We start from the raw sequence: 15,969 nt of genomic DNA, 5'->3' as shown, positions 1-15,969 counted from the left end.
AGTAGGAGAGAACATCATCCACTCAGTATAAAGTGGGTGGAGATTGGCCACAGGGCTTAAAATCAGCAAATTGTTAAAGAAGTCATCAGAGAATGGGAAAGGAATTGACAAGGTAAGTCAGGGAAGGCCAAGCTGATTTCAAAAACAATCTTTACTGGTTCAAAATCTGGATGCTTAGACTTCCTTTGATCCCATCCCCAACAGTACTCATCTGCTTAGAGAAAGAGTGAAGACAGATTATGGAATTGATCCAAGTCTCAGGATTTCTAGATCATATTAAATATCTTCGAGGTATTGGTGAGAGCTCTTTTTTTTTTTTTTTTTTTTTGAGACAGAGTCTCGCTCTGTCGCCCAGGCTGGAGTGCAGTGGCGCAATCTCGGCTCACTACAAGCTCCACCTCCCGGGTTCACGCCATTCTCCTGCCTCAGCCTCTCCGAGTAGCTGGGACTACAGGCGCCCGCCACCACGCCTGGCTAATTTTTTGTATTTTTTAGTAGAGACGGGGTTTCACTGTGGTCTCGATCTCCTGACCTCGTGATCCGCCCGCCTCGGCCTCCCAAAGTGCTGGGATTACAAGCGTGAGCCACCGCGCCCGGCCATGGTGAGAGCTCTTATAAGTAACTGACAGGGGCTCCATGGTTCTAGGAAAGGAAGTGAAGTGGATAGGGGGCCATAAAATAAGATTAAGAGACTAGAAGACTCAAATAAATAGAAAAATGTGGAAAGTTGTCATCACACTTTAAAAAAATGAGAACAGAGAGCTGTCATTGCAATGGGATTTAGTCACAGGTGACAATTTCCAGATTGTGTCATGGGTGAGCATCATGGAAACAGAGTGAAGCAAGGGACTATTGGCCTTGAGGAAGTCAGTGCTAAGGGATTAAATAGATGGCTACATGGTGTTTTAATTTACAAAGTATGCAGACAGGAGCAGATTGGAGATTAAAAACTATAAACCAGACACTTAAGTATAAAAACAATGCGGCCAGGTGCAGTGGCTCATACCTATAATCCCAGCACTTTGGGAGGCTGAGGCAGGCCGAGGCTTGAAGTCAGGAGTTTGAGGCCAGCCTGGCCAACATGGTGAAACCCCATCTCTACTAAAACTACAAGAATTATCCGGGCGTGGTGGCATGCGCCTGTAGTCCCAGTGCTCAGGAGGCTGAGGCAGGAGAATCACTTGAACCCAGGAGGCGGAGGTTGCAGTGAGCCAAGATCACGCCTTTGCACTCCAGCCTGGGCAACAGAATGAGACTCCAAAAAAAAAAAAAAAAATGCTATAGAAAAGGTGATTGGAAGATGCCAGAAAGGTATAGCTGGATTGAATAAACTTCAAAAGAGGAGAGATTTTTTAATGAGTGTAGAAGAACAATCATTTAAAAGTAGCAGTAAAGGCATAGATAATGCCTTCTGGTTTATATCTAAATCTTCTGTGATTTATACAAAAGAGCATCCTTGGAGAAAGGAAGTAGTGCCCTCTAAGGTAAGCTGGTGCTTAGCCAGGGTAAGGAGGTTGAGGAGAATTCCAAAGGGAGTCTGAAGATAAAAGGGAGTTGGTTTATGATTGAATGGAGATGCCATGAGGCACAGTGAATTGTCTTTTGGTTTTGGTAGGGAATGTGCTGGGAGTCAGCAGTGGGATGACTGGTTTTCCTAGGCATGGTGGAAAGTGTAGGGCAATGAATAAAGCAGTAGGACAATGAGATAAGACTGCTTAACTGGAAGGGCCTTTCTTTGTCAGATAGTTTCTAGCTTGAATTTTCTGCTACAAAAGTGACAGTAATGTTATTAAGGTAAATCAACATGCTTAAAAAATGGACAGGTATTAAAAACTACCTGCATACAGAAACATTAGGATGACTACAAATTGAATGCTCTGTAAATTTAGTCATTCAATAGTATTTTTGCAATAGTTGCAGAGTACATACCAGCAATAGTGATTAACAATTGAGTAGCTTAAACAACTGAATAATGAAGATACTATAAAATATTAAGAGGAAGAAAATCCTTTCAAGCAATAAGAGGTCTCAAGGTGACATTCTGCTCTCAGCCATTATTCAGCCCTTTGCTCAGCACTCAACAAGTTTTCATGTCTGGCATGCATAGAGATGCCCTGAGCACACAGCCTCACTGGATTCACACTGATGGTTGCCTATCATTGTAAATAGTGACACTTTCTTGGAGGTTCAAGTACGGAAAATGACTTTTAGTGACTCCATGAAGTGATAGTCAACTCTAGACAATTTTACAACTTTGTTAATTCTGTCTCTTCTGCTCTATTTCTTTTGCTTTTCAGTTCCTTCAGATACCTAGGCTTCTCTTTTTGGTTTACCTGTCCAAAATCAGTATCCTACCCAAGCCTAACCATGTTTCTGTCATTAATTCCTTATACCGACTCAAAACTTCTAAACCTCCAGCTTTGTTTAGGGTATTAAGAAGGAAAGTTATCTGATTAAGATAATTCATGATAAAGTACACATGATTTTTAGTTGTTGCTTTTCCAGTAGTCTTTTAATTCTAAAATGGGAGCTTTTGGAAATTGTGTGCAGTAGATGACATTGAACAAGAGCCTTCTCTTGTACCTTCTTACTTCCTGTTTTCCAATCGCTGCTGTAATACAAAGAAGCTACTTGGCTCTGTATGTCCAAAAGGTTACCTTCTCCAGATACTTGTACAAACGAGGCTATGCACAGCTGTACTATAATTTTAAAGGATATGCAATTTTTTATATGCTCCCAAATAATCTTCCTCACCAGCTTGCATCAGTAAATTCTTTCCCTAGTATTTGGCTTAAAGTTCTTATTATTAGAATAATCTATAACTGGACAATAGAAGTTGAACTACTATTTCTGGAATGTTTTTCTTGAGGAGAATATGTTTATCTCAGAGACTTGGTCAGCTTTGCATTTGACCTATTTCTTTGTATTTGTTTGTTCGTTTTGTTTTTGTGTGTTTGACCTATTTCTTACTAGAAATAGTGGTTGTCACCTTGGATTTGAATGTATTGTAGGAAGGAAAAGAGGACCTACTATGATTTTTGCGCCTTTAGTGGACCAGGTCCTGGCTAAGTGTTTTCCATGCATTCTCATTTAATTCTTGCAACACCACCAAGAAAGAGGGAATAATCTCTTCTTAAGAGATTCAACTCAGAGTTAAATAAATGGCCTAAGTTCCCGAGGTTAGGAAGCTTGGAAGCTGGGATTTGAACTCAGGTTGGTCTGACTCTCGAATTGCAGTGTTCTCCAGAAAGTCTGTGTGTTTTTGGAGGAGCAAGCATTGAATGACATGACCAGCCCTAAGGAATTGAATGAGGCTGTCAGGTCACATAAGGATGACCAGAGAAAGTGAGGAGCACAACATAGAGGGGAGGTTGGCATTAAAAGGAGGAATTTGCTTCATTTGTGATTAGGCCTACCGCCCAAATATTTAGATGTTCCTGAAGGCTTAGCATTTGGTGACATGATATCTGTGGTCCTCCTGACAATTTCTGTCAGTTCTGTCATTTGAAGACCTTAGTCCACATTTGAAACTTGGGCACAGAGACACCAATGTATGTATAGTAGTCTCCTCTTATCTGTGGTTTCACTTTCCATGATTTCAGTTAGCCATGGTCAGCCACACCCCGAAAATATTAAATAGAAATTCCAGAGAGAAACAACATATAAGTTTTAAGTTGTGTACCATTCTAAGTAGTGTGATGAAATCTCTGTTCCTTCTTCACCACAAGAGGAAAGGTGATACAGGAAAATAAGATATCTTGAGAGAGAAACCATATTCACATAACTTTTATTGCAGTATAATTATTCTGTTTTACTATTAGTTATTTTTAATATCTTACTGACCTAATCTATAAACTAAACTTTATTATAAGTATGTATATATGGGAAAAAAACGAGAGTGTATGTTTAAGGTTCAGTACTTTGCAGTTTCAGGCGTCTACTGGGAGCCTTAGAATTTATCTCCCGAGGATAACGGGGTACTCGTGTATACCTAGTGGCATTTTATCTGTCATGTGGCCAGATGAAGGTATTTTTATTCTTAAACAGCTGCAGTTAGAATTTAAAGAACCCAATTTATAGAATGTAGCCAGTCATGGATTGAAAATTTCAGGTCCCACAGCTGTTTTCTGAAGCAGCTTTTGCCAAGTGTAGCACTTGAGAGATGGAGAAGAATGATTCTATACAGTGTTTTCACACTATTGTAACATGTAGGCTCTCTCTACTTTCAAGCTTCCATTTTGGTAATGTTATGTTTTCCATCTCCATTAGTTCAGCTGCAATAATGTCCTCAGTCAGGATATGTACATAGTGTCTTGAGGAAGAGCAGTAAGTCTTTTTGGTGAGGTGGGCTTGTCAGCAAATCAAATTGATAACATTTTTACATGGCCTTTTATTCGCTTGATTTTCAGCCTGAGTTGCTTAATAAATATGGATGTTCTGTCCAGGGGATTTTCATTCTCACATGGGACTGATGTTGCATCGCTGTTGTAATCGGTTTATGACTTCTCCAGTTATCTCTGGGAGTGCTATCAGGGTGGAACATCTTTAAGCTCCATTATGAAAAGCTGTCGTGTTAGCTATTTGGTCTTTAGAATGGCCAAATCTTTGTCGGAGTTGCTTTGCTTTGGGGTTCCATAGTGTGTAACCTGATTGAAAAATGGGCCCCGGCTCTTTTATGAGTAGGGGAATTGGATAGACAATTTCTACCTTGCCAACATTCCCATTTACAGCATTAGCACTTACAGGAAACTTCACTGCCATTTGAACCTGGCCACGGATGCCACATATTAAGATGCCAGTACCATTTGGGAATGTTGTTATCTTCATCTCACAGACAAGTGATGGAATTAGATATAAAAAGTGAACATTAGGAGAACCTCTTATCCTCAGTTATGAATATTCTGCCTATGTTGTAAATACTAGCCAAAGAGTGCCTTCTTTCATGACTCGTGTAGTTTTAATTTTTGATGTAGACACGGTAAGCAAGTCGGGCAAGGTATTGCTTTGTCACCTGTGCATTCTTTTGGAAAAGCTATTAGTTCCTTTATGAAGAATCCTGTTATGCCCTTTCTTCTCCAAGAAGGGACCACAAAACAGGGTAAAAATTGTTAAAATTATATCTTATTTGAAACACCTGTTAATTTTTTTTCCATAATTATTTCCAGAGACAAACTAAAGACTGTCAAGTACATGGAAAAATATGGATGACGCTTCTCTTGTGAGAAGATGCTGTTGATACATTTGACCTCATTTGCAGGCCCCAAGGAATAGTAGACACTGATAGTATCTCAGAACGTTTGGTTTTCTTAACAGCATCTTATCCTTAAACATTGTTTTTAGCATTCCTGTTGTATCAACCGTGAATGTTTTTTATTTTTTCTATTTTTTCCCATAGGGATATTTGAACAGCCAATGTTTAGTGGATTAATATAGATAGCTGTATTAGTCGGGGTTCTGCAGAGAAACAGAACCAATAAGATATGTAGAGAAAGCAAGAGATTGAGATTCGTTGGCTGATTTTTAAGGAATTGACTCTCATGCTTGTGGGTGTTGGCAAATCTGAAATCTGTAGAGCCGACCAGCAGGCTGGAATTCAGGCAGTTTCTGTGTTGCAGTGTTGAGAATTTATCCTTGAAGGGAAACCTCAGTCTTTGCTCTTAAGGCTCTCAGCTGACTGGGCAAGGCCCACTCACATTGTGGAGCGTAATCGGCTTTACCCAAAGCCTACTGATTTAAATGTTAATCCTATTTTAAAATATCTTCAGAGAACACATAGACTGGTGTTTGACCAAATAACTGAGCATCATAGCCAAGCCTCATTGACATGAAAAGTTAACCATTACAATCACATTATAATTATGGTGAACATTTTGAATGTTTTAGAAGAAAAACAGAGATATCTCCTGGGGTAATACACAAAGCACACATATAGGAGAAGGTGCTACTAAAATAGAGAACATACGTGGTTCGGAACTGTATGGTCCTAATTAAAGGCAGAGTTTCTTTTTTTTTGAGACGGAGTTTCCCTCTTGTTGCCCAGGCTAGAGTGCAATGTCACGAGCTTGACTCACTGCAACCGCCACCTCCCGGGTTCAAGCGATTCTCCTGCCTCAGCCTCCTGAGTAGCTGGGATTACAGGCACCCGTCACCACACACAGCTAATTTTTTGTATTTTTAGTAGAGAAGGGGTTTCACCATGTTGGCCAGGCTGGTCTCGAACTCTAAAGGCAGACTTTCAATCAGCATTCCATTATGCAAATTCAGCTTGCAGAAATGTTTATGTTTGACCCATGTTGTAGTTTTAAAAATGGATTAATTTCCAGTATTTAAAAATTGAGAAAATTCACAGAAATAAAACCTAGACATTTTACTTTCCTCAGAAGATCTGGCAACCAAAGTTCTCATTCCTACTTAGTAATGAGTGACAGTAAGTAGTTATCTCATTCAGGCACACATTTCCCATTGAGCTGTTGTACTTATTTATGTTAACTGCTAGGCTCTTGGTGGTGTTTGAGATGATGACCTCTTGCCATAAGGAAAAGAGAGATCCTGTGGGCTAGCAAGGTTCTGTGGGGGATCCTAGTTTTGCCTTGATTAGGATTTAGATAAGCAAAATGAGAAGGGGATACATCAGTTGACTTTAAAGAAAGAAGCAAAGACGCATGGAGGTGCGAATGTATGTGAGAAAATTTGCCTAACCAGAAGAACAAACCTGTGAGCTTGGGTGTAGGAGAAAGTAAGATTCAATTGTCAGACAGGAGCTAGCATGGTAATTAAGGCAACATTATCCTTTTAACAATGAAACTTCAAGTTGTCTGTGCCTTAAAACAACTGAAGTTTATTTCTTGATTATGTGAAGTTCAAAATGGGTGTTCCTAGTGGGCGAATCTCTCAAGCAGTTTTGTCTTTTTCCATCTTGTGGCTGTACCATCTTCACCACTTCTAAAGTCACAGAAGAAGAGGAAAGAAGATGAATGATTATGTAAGGCAGCAGGTTTCTGTCAACCATACCTGGAAGTGGTGCACATACTTTCTGCTCACATTTCACTGGCCACATCCTCCTGCAAAGGAAGGCTAGGAAATAGAGTACAGCTGTGTTCCCTTGGTAAAAGAAGAAACAGGGTTAGTGAATGATTAGCCAGTCTCTAGCACAAGAGACAGGGGTGTTGGAGGTAAGCACGCACGAGCTACTGTGTGATGTAAGATATTTATTAATCCATTTAGCATATATTTACAGACTACTTACTTCTCTGTGTTGGATGCTGTGCTATGCACCAAGTAGGCTTTTGAGCAAAGGAGCAGTGTGGTGAAAGTAGTGTTTTGAGGAATTAGTCGGGGGGCAAAATAGAAAAACAAGAGAAAGCAAATTCTTAGTCAGAGGGGGATGGTGAAAAACCTACTGTCTTTCTCCAGCTGAGAGCTGATGAGATTGTGTGGGTAGAGAGCAATATTAATAGTATCAATAACAATCATAGTTACTATATGCCATGCAGTGTTACAAGCTACTTTACATATATTTAACTGTCACTCAAATTTATGATATAAGTGCTATTACTCTCCTTTTCTAGATGGGGTAAGCAGGTCTTCAAATGATTAAGTTGTTTGCCCAAATTCACATAAATCTTGGCAGGGCTCGAGGATTTGAACTTAGGAAGTTGATGTTATTTTATAATTACTGTAATATTAATGAAATGGAAATCAGTCTAATGAAAACATTGTGAGCTTAAGTGAACAATAGTGAAAACTATATTATTGATTTGAGAAGGACACTGTGACTTTCTAAAAGACCTTCATAACCTGAAGAAGAAGAAGAAGTGAAATTGGATAAATGACCTTTCAAGAAATCTCCCTATCCTTGGGCACACTTGACTGGATTTAGATAACTTCTAATGAGTTTTTGGTGAATCCTGAGCTGTTTAAGAATATGACATCTTTTTTAACCACACTCAAAACCAAATCATTGTGTCTTGAGGAAAAGCAATTCTTTAATTCTTTGTTCTGATAAATATGCCAGAACATCGATTTCTGTGTCTGTGTCACGTCTTTGTCAGGATTGAAATGGGTATAATTTCAGATAATGGACTTAATATGTGTCTGGTATTTCCAGAAATATTAATAAGCACCAGAGACTTTGGGTTGTTGATATAAAGTTCTGTTTTTGGCAGTTGACTGTTGGGATGGCCCGGATGGAGAGCCAGTAGTACATCATGGTTACACTCTCACTTCAAAAATTCTCTTCAGAGATGTTGTGGAGACTATCAACAAGCACGCCTTTGTGAAGAATGAGTAAGTACAGCAGCACCTGCAAGCTAAGCGGTAGCCTCCCTCATGGAGCATTGCCTGATGTAACGTAGCTACAAAACCACATCCTCTTCCTTGGACTCTATACCGCCCTCTTTGCTAGCCTAGTTTTCTCCTTCCTTCACAGGAAAACATCGTGAACAAATAATGTGGCCTTCACGTTTGCACTTTCTCATGCTGCATTGATTTCTTATCCCATTCTTTCTTAATATGCCTCCTTAAAGATGTTCTTGCAAACAGTGACCTCTAAATTTCCAAATCCAGGGTTTAGAGTGTCCATAAAATCTGGAAACATAGGTTACTATGTACATAATTCGTGGGTTTTGATCATGATGGATGTCTTATCTATACACTGAGGTGTCTGGAGTCCTTATGTTACTTGACCCTCTCCTTGTCATTTGACAGTGTTGAATATTTCCTCCCCACTGCTTGCCTTTTTTGGCTTCCATTATATCATTCTCCCCTCCATTGCTCTCATTGCTTCTCAATCTCTTTTTTTTGTCCTGTGGTTTTCTATTAATCTATTTCCTCACTCCTTTAATGGTTAGCTGTTTTCTAAGGTGTTGCCCTAGGTCTACTTTGTGGATATTTATCAAATTCTATGTCCAGAACTTTTCCCCCAAGTTCTAGACCCATGTCGAAAAATACTCAGTGAGGCCAGGTGCGGTGGCTCCTATAGCACTTTGGGAGGCTGAGGAGGGTGGATCATGTGAGGCCAGGAATTTGAGACCAGCCTGGCCAACATGGCAAAGCCCTGTCTCTACTAAAAAAATGCAAATATTAGGTGGATGTGGTGGTACACATCTATAATCCAATCTACTAGGGAGGCTGAGGCATGAGATTTGCTTAAACCCAGAAGGCGGAGGTTGCAGTGAGCTGAGATTGCACCACTGCACTCCAGCCTGGGTGACAGAGTGACACTCCATCTCAGAAAAAGAAAAGGAAAAATCCTCAGTGAATATTCATCTGAGTATCCCATAGGTGTGGGGAGTCACAACAGTGAGCAGAAGATAAGGCTCCTGCCATCAAGGAGCTTATGCCCCAAGGGGAACTCAGCATCTCATTCTGCCAAACCTCCCCTTGCTTCTCACTCCATTTCCTCTTATTAATGGTTAGGGGCAGCACTGGCTTCAGCCAGAAACTGGGAGTGATTCTAGACTCAACCAATTCTTGGCAATTCTACTTCCCAAGTTATCTTTTGACTCCATTGCCTCCTGTTCATTTTTATTTCCCCTTTGGTTCATCCTCCACACTGGTGCTATAGTTTTCTTTCTGAAATATGAGCATGGTGATTCAATTCTTGTCTTAAAGCCTGTCAGAAGCTCTCCCAACACACAGGCATGTCTTCATGTCCCTTAAGGTCTGGCATCTTCCTTGTCTTCCACTATCATCTTCCACCATTATACCACAGAGATTTAGGATTCTGCCTTCAATGACTGTCTTTCAGCTTCGCCATTGAGCCCGGCTCTTTCCCAACTCCCCACTCTTACATGTGCTGTTCTCTCTGCCTGGAACACCCTTCCCCACTAGTCTATCTGATTAATTCTTGCTTATTCTACAAGGCCATCTAAGTATTGTCCCTCCGACAACTTACTAATACCACCAGCTGATTTAAATCTTCTTTTTCTCCATATTTTCTCTGTGTTTAGCACACTGCACATATTTCTGTCATATCACATAGCACCCTCTTGCAATTGGTTGGTTACTTGCCTTCTTTTACATCTGTAAGACTGTGAACTCACTGAAAATATGAGCAATGTCTTATTATTTTGTATTCGTTTTTGTTGCCTAGCAGGTACCTTCAGTATACCAGCTATTCAAGAAAGGATTTTTGAATTAAAGGAAACAAATTAAAATTACAATTGTGTAAAATTAATTTCTTAGAAGTTAGTAGCCTTTAAAATTTCCAATATTTGGTCTTCTCATCAATTAAACATGAGGTTAAAAATGCTTTTCTAATAAGACACGCTTGCTGCATAGCAGATTTAGTTTATGATGCCTTCCATATGGAAGAATGTTAAGTACTGCATTTTCTAATGGGTCTTCACAACCCTGATTTCTACAGGTCTTAGCCAAATGGGTGAAGTAATTTGCCTTTATTTCCCAATGTATGAAGTAGGGTGTTGAGAAGACCTGCCACCTATGTATCTTGGAAGATCCTCTGGTGATTTGACAATTTACTTCATGTTTGGGAACCCTTAGAAGAAAAGCACTTCAAATTAAAACAATTAATAAGCTTGTTTAGTACATTTTAGAAGTTCAGCCTTTTCCTCTCCTTTCTGAACTTTGGTTGCATCTTTATATCAGGGTTTCTCAACCTTGGCACTATTGACATTGTGTACTGATAATTTTTTTTTTTGGTAGAGAGCTGTCCTGTGCAATGCAGGGTGGAAAGCAGCATCCTCAGCTTCTACTCACTATGTGCCAGTAGCACCCCTGAAGTGTGACCACCAAAAATGTCTTCAGATATTGACAAGTGTCTGCTGTATTGGGGGGAATAATCGCCTCATTCCCTGTTGAGAAGCACAGCTTTACACTAAACATCATCAAACACTAATTAGGCTTTTTTTTTTTTTTTTTTTTTTTTTTTTTTTTTTTTTTTTGAGGCAGACTTGCTCTGTTGCCCATGCTGGAGTGCAGTGGCATTATCTCAGCTCACTGCAACCTCCGCCTCCTGGGTTCAAGTGATTCTCTTGCCTCAGCCTCCTGAGTATCTGGGATTACCAGCACGTGCCACCATGCCTGGCTAATTTTTGTATTTTTAGTAGAGACAGGGTTTCACTATATTGCCCAGGCTGGTCTCGAACTCCTGGCCTCAAGTGATCTGCCTGCTTTGGCCTCCCAAAGTTGAGATTACAGGCATGAGCCACCACTCCCTGCCACTAATAGATTTTTTGTAAATGAATTGACAATGTGAAAATTCCTTGTTAAAACTCCCTGATGTGACTGCAGGACAACTCAGGGTTGTCAGTTTGTTGTTGCTGTTGCTTTTCCCTCTTCTAGCACTTTAGGGTAAAACCTATGTGAAGAAATGAATAGCAAACAGATTGTAGTCAAGTAAGGAAACCTACCTCAGCCACAAAGGCTCATCTGTAAGATGACCCACAGCATCAGGTTTTACTAATGAGGAGAGAATGTAGGTCTGGAGGTCATAGCCCGTATTGTGGAACTTGTGCTTGTCATGAGAGCCTGGAAAAAGTTTTTCTGCACATTGATATATTAGGTGATTTAAATATTGGTATATGTTGATATATTAGGTGATTTAAATATATTGCCTATTATGTCTGAAGATATGTAACAGAAAACTAGAAAAAAGTCAATAAACCTGAATTTGAAATAATTTCTTATTCTGAGGAAAAAATAAGGTTAAGAGAGGAGTAAAATCATGTAATCAGCCCTGATCTCCTTTCTCCCTTAGCCACCAACTCCTTTAGGTAATTATTTACATGGATCTCATGTTTTCTGTGCAGAAACCTGAGTGCTGGTGTAGAATGAATGCTTGGCTGGTTTTTATTTTTATTTTTTGACAAAGACTAGTATATAATTCTATAAAAGTGATTTTGAAATGCGTGACGTAGGATGCTATAAAACACAGAATTCCCTTACATTATTTTATCCTCAATCATAATTTTCAAGGTGGGGGTTAATTATATATTTTAGAGTCAATAACTTCATTTAATGATACTCAGTGGTCTCTTAGATGCTTTTAGACTTTTGAATAAATAAGACAAAGTTACATTATATGAGTTTACTTTCTTTAGACTTCTCATCTCTTTTAAAATTTTCTCTTCTTTTAAAAGAAACATAATATATCTACCATTGTTTCCTGATGCAAAATGTTAGAAAAGCCATCCCATGTGGATTGTTATTTTGTTCATCCATTATGCTGAGCAAAGTATATTTGTTCAGAGGAACTTTTTAAATGCATTTCTAATCTTTCTCATTTTAGAAGCATTTTAATCATCATCAGTATCGCAAATACTGCCACTAGGATTGTAACAACACAGTGAATACTGAATCATTTTCAAAAATCCCTGTGAGTTGCCTGCACCTGATGCCTCTGGACTGTGTTGCTCTTTTCTCAGGTTTCCGGTTATATTGTCTATCGAGAATCACTGCAGTATCCAGCAGCAAAGGAAGATTGCTCAGTACCTGAAAGGAATATTCCGAGACAAACTGGACCTGACATCTGTTGATACAGGGGAGTGCAAGCAGCTTCCAAGCCCTCAAAGTTTGAAAGGCAAAATTCTAGTGAAGGTAATTACTTCAAGTAATGCAATAAAAGACATTCATTATCAGCTAAGCCTGCCCTCCCTTAAAGAATAAAAATGGGTTTCAAGGGAGAATAATAATTAGAATCAATACATGAAGGATTGTATAGATCTATGTATGCGCCTTATTCCAATGTATTTATAGTCATGTCTTCAGAAGAAGCTTATTGTTGACTGAGCACATATTCTGAGATTTGTACTTATGAAGTGAAAACATCAATACTGTAAGCCAAATGTTTGATATTTTAGTCTGTAATAGTTCACACTAGAGAGAAATGTGTGTGTAGGAGCGTGAGGTTCAGGAAAGGAGAAGGCTCCTTGTATCCATATCTGAAAGCAGTTCTTTCAGATTTTTTCTCCCATTTCAAGCTCCAATAACTGCCTGTCAAAAAAACCAAAAAAAACCCCAAAAAGCTTCATGGTTGATCAGTCTTGGTTATGCAAGTGAGAAGAGCTCACTTCAAAGAGGAACACAGGCACAGACATCATGCCCCACAGGACTCATGTATATGTGAAAGAGCAGTAGGTGAACAGAATGACATTTCATAAACAGATTTTCTGAGGGAGGAAGCTTACTACAATAAATGTTATTCATGCAAAGAATAGCCAGAAAGACAGTTCTTTCAGTTTTCAGATCACTGACTTTGTGGTTTTACTTATTTCCAGTGAATTTTGTGTGTTTGTACTAAAACCACCTTGGGTGGCCACATCATTTTGTGATTAAAAATGTAAAGAAAAGCAATAGGGTATTAAAATTCAAACTGGGTTATATTTTACTTAAAAGAGGTGTGTATGAAAAAACAAATATATAGGAGGAGCAGGAAAGTCAAGGAGGCAATGTAATTTCATGGCAGGACTTCAACTGGGGCTTTAAGAGAGAGCAGCACATGGAAAGGATGGAACATACTCATTCTTAGAATTGGTCAAAACCTGTTTTCTGCCAATTAAATGAAATTATAGATTCTGAATACATCAAAAAGGTGTTGCTAGGCATTTATATGCATAAAGGTATTTTGAATAAAAGCTCCACATAATGCAAGAGATAACATGAAGGCCAATTTGCCCAAGTCTTGCTAAAGCAAACTTTTATAGTAAAAATTGATTTGTGGGTTAGAAAATGAAATGTCATCTTTATAACCTTGTAAATGTTTCTACTTCCTAAATGTTCTTTAGTCAGCAGTCAAGATGTTAAATGCAGAATAAATTCATTTGACTGAAATCTTTCTCTTTTGGACAGTGGAACTCACAGTGGATATTTAATGTGGACTAATTGAGTCTCCTTTGCATAACTGGGCTTTGAGTTATTTGACACAGAATATCCCAGGGCTTATGGCATCAGGATGAATCAGAGGCAGAAAGTCTGAGGCACTCATGGGAAAGGGTGGCAGCAATGTGGACTGCAAGTATTTCAAGAGCATCTGAGGTCCATTTGCTAGCAGCAATGTTGTTTAGACATTAAGGAGCTTCCTGGATCTGCAGAACAGCGCAACCCCATTTAAAGCAAAAACAAGGCAACTGATTTCTTGTGTTCCTTTACTATCAGAGCAAACTCTGATTGAAAAGGCAGGATGTCTATGGCTACTTACCACTTTGGAGATTGACAAGTTGTTTATTATTACAACTATTACACACATATATTCCAATCATGCATGCATACACATTTATATATGTGTAAATTTTCTGATAAAATACAGGCAAAGTTCATTTTATTGTATTTTACTTTATTGCATTTCACAGACACTGCATTTTGTGTGTGTGTGTGTGTGTGTGTGACAAATTGAAGGTTTGTGGCAACTCTATGTCAAGCAAGTCTTTCGGCACTGTTTTTCCAAAAGTATGGGCTTACTTTGTGTCTCTGTGTCACATTTTGGTAATTCTTGCTCTATTTAAAACTTTTTCATTATTATTGTATCTGTTATGGTGATCTGTGATTGGCGATCTTTAATGTTACTATTGTAATTGTTTTGGGGAGCCATAATCCCTGCCTATATAAGACGGCAAACTTAATTGATAAGTGTTGTGTGTGTACTGACTGCTCCATGAACCACTTGATTCCCCATCTCTCTCCCACTCCTCAGTTCTCCCTGTTTCCTGAGACATAACAGTATTGAAATTAAGCCAGTTGATAACCCTACAATGGCCTCCAAGTGTCCGAGTGAAAGGAAACTCACATGTCTCTTACTTTTTAAAAAATATTTGTTTCAATTGGTTTTGTGGGAACAGGTAGTGTTTGGTTACATGGATAAGTTTTTTAGTGGTGATTTCTGAGATTTTGGTGCACCTGTCATCTCAGCAGTGTACACTGTACCCAATGAGCAGTCTTTTATTCCTCACCCCCTCCCACTCTTCCCCCCGAATCCCCAAAGTCCATTATATCATTCTTGTGCCTTTGTGCCCTCATAGCTTAGCTCCCACTTATAAGTGAGAACATATGTTTTGTTTTCCATTCCTGAGTTACTTCACTTAGAATAATGGTCTCCAGCTCCATCTAGCTTGCTGCAAATGCCATTATTTCATTCTTTTTATGGCTGAGTAGTATTCCATGGTGTATATATGTATACCACATTTTCTTTATCCACTCGTTGATTGATGGGCATTTGGGCTGTTTGCATATTTTTGCAATTGTGTATTGTGCTGCTAAGAACATGTGTGTACAAGTGTCTTTCTCATATAATGACTTCTTTGCCTCTTGGTAGATATGCAGGAGTGGTATCTACCAAGAGGAAAATACTTACTTTTAGTTCTTTAAGGAATCTCCACACCGTTTTCCATAATGGTTGTACTAGTTTCCATTCCTGCCAGCAGTGTAAAAGTGTTCTGTTTTCACCACATCTATGCCAACATCATTATTTTTTAATTTTTTGATTATGGCCATTCTTGCAGGAGTAAGGTGGTGTTGCACTGTGGTTTTGATTTGCATTTCCCTGATTATTAGTGATGTTGAGCATTTTTTCATATGTTTGTTGACCATTTTGTATATCTTTTTTGAGAATCGTCTACTCATGTCCTTAGCCTACTTTTTGATGGTATTATTTGTCTTTTTCTTGCTGATTTGTTTGAGTTCCTTGTAGATTGTAGATATTGTCCTTTGTCAGATACATAGTCTGCGAAGATTCTCTCCCACTCTGTGAGTTGTCTGTTTACTCTGCTGATTATTTCTTTTGCTATGCAGGAGCTTTTTAGTTTAATTAAGTCCCATCTATTTATCTTTGTTTTTGTTGCATTCACTCTTGGGTTCTTAGTCATGAAGTCTTTACCTCAGCCAATGTCTAGAAGGATTTTTCCAATGTTAACTTTTAGAATGTATATGGTTTCAGGTCTCATATTTAAGTCTTAGATCTATCTTGAGTTGATTTTTGTATAAGGTGAGAGATGAGGATCCAGTTTCATTCTTCTA

The 15,969-nt window shown here is 38.8% G+C and overlaps 1 protein-coding gene across 7 annotated transcripts in view; it reads left to right on the top strand.

The window, feature by feature from the left end:
* Window positions 1-15,969, top strand: part of PLCH1 (phospholipase C eta 1) — a 217,318-nt gene that overhangs the window by 149,442 nt on the left and 51,907 nt on the right. For all 7 annotated transcript variants that reach the window (XM_030822742.1, XM_030822744.1, XM_030822743.1 and 4 more), the window contains exons 8-9: window positions 8,166-8,286; window positions 12,387-12,558. In XM_030822742.1, coding sequence (XP_030678602.1) covers window positions 8,166-8,286; window positions 12,387-12,558 — 293 coding nt within the window. The remainder of the gene's footprint in view (window positions 1-8,165; window positions 8,287-12,386; window positions 12,559-15,969) is intronic.

The sequence above is a fragment of the Nomascus leucogenys genome, chromosome 11, assembly GCF_006542625.1.
Source record: "Nomascus leucogenys isolate Asia chromosome 11, Asia_NLE_v1, whole genome shotgun sequence".
Taxonomy (NCBI): Eukaryota; Metazoa; Chordata; class Mammalia; order Primates; family Hylobatidae; genus Nomascus; species Nomascus leucogenys.
The sequence above is the reverse complement of the archived record's forward strand: the minus strand, read 5'-3'. Positions and strand labels throughout refer to the sequence as shown.